Source organism: Octopus bimaculoides, chromosome 16 (assembly GCF_001194135.2).
Source record: "Octopus bimaculoides isolate UCB-OBI-ISO-001 chromosome 16, ASM119413v2, whole genome shotgun sequence".
Taxonomy (NCBI): domain Eukaryota; kingdom Metazoa; phylum Mollusca; class Cephalopoda; order Octopoda; family Octopodidae; genus Octopus; species Octopus bimaculoides.
Window position 1 is genome coordinate 44,366,076 of NC_068996.1, and position 6,112 is coordinate 44,372,187.

The window sequence follows — 6,112 nt, forward strand, 5'->3', positions numbered from 1 at the left end:
TATATATATATATATATATATATATATATATATGAATGTATATATATCTGTAACTTAATGCAATAAGTGCTTCTTGGTGATCCGTTGTGATTGAGCATACAAATGGGAACACTTATTGCAGGGATCCAAACAATCATAATATTAAAACATGCATAGGAACTACAATATAAACTTCTGTTTATCTTTATTTTGATCACACATATATAAGATTAATTGGCATTCTGTCTGTTACAACAATGAGGGTTCTAGTTGGTTCAATCAACAGAATGATTTTGAATTTGAATTACTGGTACAGCTTATTTTTGTCAGCTGAGTGAACTGATAAGATTATACAAATGACAATGGAACAAATTATGGTTATCAATTTGTGTTTGCAAGATTCCTGAAGTGAAATCATTTGTTGAAACCGATATTTTGGGATGGACATTTTTCTTTCCTTTTTGCCAAATAAACACGCGCACTATATATTTTTTCTTCACTTGTTTATTACTGTTTTTATTTTATTTTATTATTTTAACTCATGTCCATTGTCTGGGAATTTTTCGTCACACATCTGTGACCTTTCCAGCGACACTTTTTGTTTCCCTATGTGTGTTTTTAGAACAGAATGGAATAAGTGGAGTAAAAACATACACAAAAACGAAAAGTGTCACGGAAGAGGTCACAGATGTGTGATGAAAGATTTCCACACAATGGACATGAGTCAAAATAATAAAATAAGAACAGTAATAAATTAGTGAAGAAAAAATATATATAGTGCATGTGTTTATTTGGCAAAAAAACAACAAAAAAAAAACTGGCCATCTCATAATGCAACAGCATTACATAATCTTTTATCCCTTTCGCATTTCTATAATCCTTTATTATGCTCTGCTCTCAACTAATGCTTTATCCTGAAACATACATATATCAGGTTTAACACCAGGGTATTAGTATTACTAAGCCTAAGTGAAATATTAACATAGGCATGGCTGTGTGGTAAGAAGCTTGCTTCCCACCCACATGGTTCCAGGTTCAGTCCCACTGTGTGGTACCTTGGGTAAGTCTCCTACAACAGTCTCAGGTTGACCAAAGCCTTGTGAGTGGATTTGGTAGACGGAAACTGAAAGAAGCCTGTCGAAACGTGTGTGTGTGTCTTTGTTTCTGTGTTTATCCCACCTCCGTTACTGCTTGACAACCAGTGCTGGTGTGTTTATGTTCCTGTAATTTAGTGGTTTGGCAAAAGAGACTAAAAGAATAAGTACTAAGCTTTAAAAAGAAAAAAAATTCTGGTGTCAACTTGTTTGACTAAAATCTTTGAAGGCATCAGCACAGTCAAATGACTGAAACAAGTAAAAGAATTAAAAAAACTATGTATGTTTGTGTGTGTGTGTATATGTGTGAGGTTTTCTAAATATTGAAATTTTCTTTCCAGAACAAAAAGCTGTTGATTTTACTCGTGCTGCCAGAAAAGCCCGTTTGAAATCTTCCTTGATTTGGTTGGCCAAAAAGATGAAGATGATTCAGTACCTTGAAGATACATACCCGAACAGTGCATCTATCCAGGATTTATTAGAGTGAGTTAAAATTACATTTCTAGTGGTAATGGGTTGCTAAATCTATTAAATCACACCTCTGTGAATTTTCTTCTGATAATAGACTTAAATATTTGATAATGAGTAAAAAATGTGCACTAGGCGCAGGAGTGGCTGTGTGGTAAGTAGCTTGCTTACCAACCACATGGTTCTGGGTTCAGTCCCACTGCATGGCACCTTGGGCAAGTGTCTTCTACTATAGCCTCGGGCCGACCAAAGCCTTGTGAGTGGATTTGGTAGATGGAAACTGAAAGAAGCCTGTTGTATATATATATATATATATATATATATATATGTATTTGTGTGTATATGTTTGTATCTCTATTTGTCCCCCCAACATCGCTTGACAACTGATGCTGGTGTGTTTACGTCCCTGTAACTTAGCGGTTCGGCAAAAAGAGACCGATAGAATAAGTACTAGACTTACAAAGAATAAGTCCTGGGGTCGATTTGCTTGACTAAAGGCGGTGCTCCAGCATACCACAGTCAAATGACTGAAACGAGTAAAAGAGTATGTGTCTATGTATTTCAATCTTGGGTAATAATCAAAATTGTAATATGAATACAAGTAGCTGAAATGGGTTTCCTCTAAAGGATCTTCTGAGTAACATTATATAAAAGGGTGTGAATCTCCGAGATCAGTGAGTCTGTCTAGGCTTAATTCGATGCAAGAATTACAGGTGCTGGCACAGTCATGCGATCCTCAGAAAAGGAGAGGTTGGTAATAAAAGCCAAGCTTGCTATCTCCCGTTTAGTTTAGGATTCTGTCCTCACCTGTAGTCATGAATGATAAAGTAATGCCTGAAAGAGTATGATTGTGAATGCAAGCAACCAAAATGGAGTTCTTCTGAAGGATCTCTGGAATAATGTTATCCAACAGGGTGTGGAGCTTCGAGATCAGGGAGTGTCCTCCTGTTGATCTGCTACTTCTCTGCTTTGCGAAGTTACATCTTCGGTATTATGGGGACATCTAAAAGGGGACTGAAAATGACTGAAGTGAATTTTACACCATTTTCAAGGTATATATGGTATTTGGAAGATCATGTCATTAACAGTTTCAGTATCACCTCGTTTATACTGATATGCAAATTACTTTGGCCATAGTGATTAGAATCTCGCAGGAAAGAGTCACAAAATGGATTTTTCAAGCTGAGCCAACTGTCAGAAATTCAAGGAGGGTAGACCAAGAATGAGGTGGTTGATTAAAATCTATAGTTACAGCTTGTTTATACTTGGGAACCCAGCTGTGTATTTAATAATGGTTGCTTCTGATAGTACCTAACAGACGAAGTACCTGAGGATGCTACACCCACCCCACAACCCTCCCAGGAATAGTGGGCAGCAAATATAGATGGATGGATATTTTCTTGTGGTAAACTAGCAGAGTCAGTAGCACATTAGCTTGCATAGAATTCCTCATATTTCTTCAGATTCTTGACATTTTGAGTTCAAACCTCACCAAGGTTAACTTTGGTTTTGATCCTTTCTTAACTGATATCTAGACTACCATTCCAGGATGGTGAATAAGAAAAATAGTTACAGCATCAGATGAAATGTCTTGCAGTGTTTGCTCTAGTTCTTTGTGTTTGAGTTGCCAACAACAAGAACTAATCACACAAATACAGGAGCACACCTAGCCTGTAATTCTCTTTTGTGGACAGGTAAGCTTACAGCATTGTAGATTAGCCACATCTAAAAGGGAACTGAAAATGACTGAAATGAATTTTACACAATTTTCAAGGTATATATGGTATTTGAAAGATCATGTCATTTACAGTTTCAGTATCACCTTGTTTATACTGATATGCAAATTACTTTGGCCATAGAGAGAGAGAGAGAGGGAGAGGGTCATGGAGCTAATTATTGTATGCATAACACTTGAAACAATTACATTATTAGCTTCATTAAAAAAGAAAGATCAAACTAGTAATGAAAATTAATAAAATATATCTTTATATTTATGTTTGTACAGGAATTCAAAGGTGAAGCATGCAGACATGTTTACAGCTGTGGTGATGTTAAATGAAATGCAAAAGAGAGGTCTCATCAAAGAGGTTGACAAAGGAATGTGGATGAGGATTCCTATCAGTCAGCAAAACAGCTCTAACAGTATGTAGCACATATATATGTATTTAATATCTTTCTTTACCTTGCCCTCATGCCATGTACTAAGCACCCACTACACTGTGTAAAGTTGTTGATGTTAGGAAGAGCATCCAACCATAGAAACCATGCCAAAGCAGACAACTGGTGCCTGGTGCAGCTCTTTATAGCTGACTAGCTCCTGTCAAACTGTGCGAGCATGTAAAATGAACATTAAATGATGTATATGTGTGTGTGTGTGTCTCTGTCTGTTCCATGCTCATCAACTAACTACTCTGCCTTTATATTGATACACATGTACACATTTATACACATATACATGCATCCACTTACATTCACCCTGTCACACACACACACACTCATACAAGAACTATCAATTATATATTATAAATATATGTACTTAGAAATATGTTGTTGGCACTCCGTCGCTTTCGATGTTGAGGGTTCCAGTTGATCTGATCAATGGAACAGCCTGCTCGTGAAATTAACGTGCAAGTGGCTGAGCTCTCCACAGACACGTGTACCCTTAACGTAGTTCTCGGGGATATTCAGAGTGACACAAAGTGTGACAAGGCCGACCCATTGAATTACAGGCACAACAGAAACAGGAAGAAAGAGTGAGAGAAAGTTGTGGTGAAAGAGTACAGCAGGGTTCGCCACTATCCCCTGCCCGAGCCTCGTGGAGCTTTAGGTGTTTTCGCTCAATAAACTCTCACAACGCCTGGTCTAGGAATCGAAACCGCGATCCTATGACCACGAGTCCGCTGCCCTAACCACTGGGCCATTGCACCTCCACACTTAGAAATATATGCAATCATAAAAAAGATTATTAGTAGTTACTCATGTTCCACACTCACACAGCTACATGCCCTTATTGAAATCCTGTCCCAATTTTGGTTAAACAGTCAACAATGAAATGAGTTAACCTATTTAACATTTATATATTTTTCACTTAATATGGCATGGCTTAGTCATGCTGCTCGATTTTCTGAGTTGGATTCTGCATACTGTGTTCTCTTTTCTGAGAACTCTTGCTGGTTAATGACTCTTGTTGGATGGCCACATGCTACATGGTCACTGTGGATGAAGAATTGTCTCACAGAAATGAGGACTGACTGGGACATTGTTCGGAGGATTGGCTAAGATCACCTAAGCAAATACTGATAAATGGTGGATGCAATAACATAGTGTAATGGCGCATGCCCTCATACCTGACCTAACCTGTTGGTTAGTATAGGGAGCCGGGTAGGATAAGACGTTTACTATGATGAAAAAAGAAGTAAAGAAAGTTTTAAAGGTCTTCAGCTGTACATGTGACCATCTTCAGAGTAAAAGTGTTAATATATAACAAGAGCACTCAGAGAGTGCAAATCTCCACCAAGGCAACATCAACATCCTCTCAACGATTAGCCAGACATGATTTTTAAAATGAGAATATTTGAAATAAACTTAATTGCTCTCACAAACAAGAATACTAAAAATGAACCAGACCATTCTCAAAAATTAAGTAAAGAATCCTGGATCGATATTAGATCGGTCCCAAAATCTAATCAGTTCATGCCAGTCACAAAGCCAAACATCCCTGAAAGTTTAATCCAAATCCATCCAGCGGTTCTTGAGATATCTTGTCCACAGACAAGCAAACAAACAAACAAAAACAATACTACTGCTTTTCTAAGGCAGAGGTAATAAATATTAGTGTATTAGTAGTTGAGCATACTAATATAATTCACAGTCACTATTACATGTTTATTAAAAAAAGAATTTTATTTTTGTTTATTATCTTTTTCTCAGTATAAAGCATTGAGTTGGCAGAATAATTTGCTCAAACAAAAAATGCTGAGAGGTACTTCTTTTGACTCCTTATGTTCTGAGTTCAAGTTTCACAGGGGTCAGCTTTATCTTTCATCTTTTGGGGTCAATAGAATAAAGTATAAGTCCAGTCAAGCACTGGGGTCAATGTAATCAAGTTGACTTCTTTCTTCAGAATTGCAGGTCTTGAATCCTACAATAGACCGGCATCTCATTCTGGAGTAATGTGGTGATCTTGGTCACTTACATGCCATAAAGTCAGGTAACCAGATTTAAGAGTCTCAGGGCTCATTATAATAATAATAGTGTCTTATACTATAGCCTTGAGCTGACCAAAGCCTTGTGAATGGATTTGGTAGACAAAAACTGAAAGAAGCCTGTTGAATATATGTACGTGTGTGTGTGTGTATATATATATATATATATATATATATATAAGCTGAACATTAGAAGCATCAGTTGTGGCGTGCAAGAGAGACGATTGCGCTGGTATGGACATGTGGTGAGAATGGAGGAGGATAGCTGCATGAAGAAGTGCCACACCCTAACAGTTGAGGGAACCCGTGGAAGAGGTAGGCCCAGGAAGACCTGGGCTGAGGTGGTGAGGCAAGACCTTCGTACAT

General features: G+C 37.5%; 1 protein-coding gene across 2 annotated transcripts in view; it reads left to right on the forward strand.

The window, feature by feature from the left end:
- Window positions 1-6,112, forward strand: part of LOC106882433 (uncharacterized) — a 200,540-nt gene that overhangs the window by 176,876 nt on the left and 17,552 nt on the right. For both annotated transcript variants that reach the window (XM_052973727.1, XM_052973728.1), the window contains 2 exons: window positions 1,415-1,556; window positions 3,547-3,683. In XM_052973727.1, coding sequence (XP_052829687.1) covers window positions 1,415-1,556; window positions 3,547-3,683 — 279 coding nt within the window. The remainder of the gene's footprint in view (window positions 1-1,414; window positions 1,557-3,546; window positions 3,684-6,112) is intronic.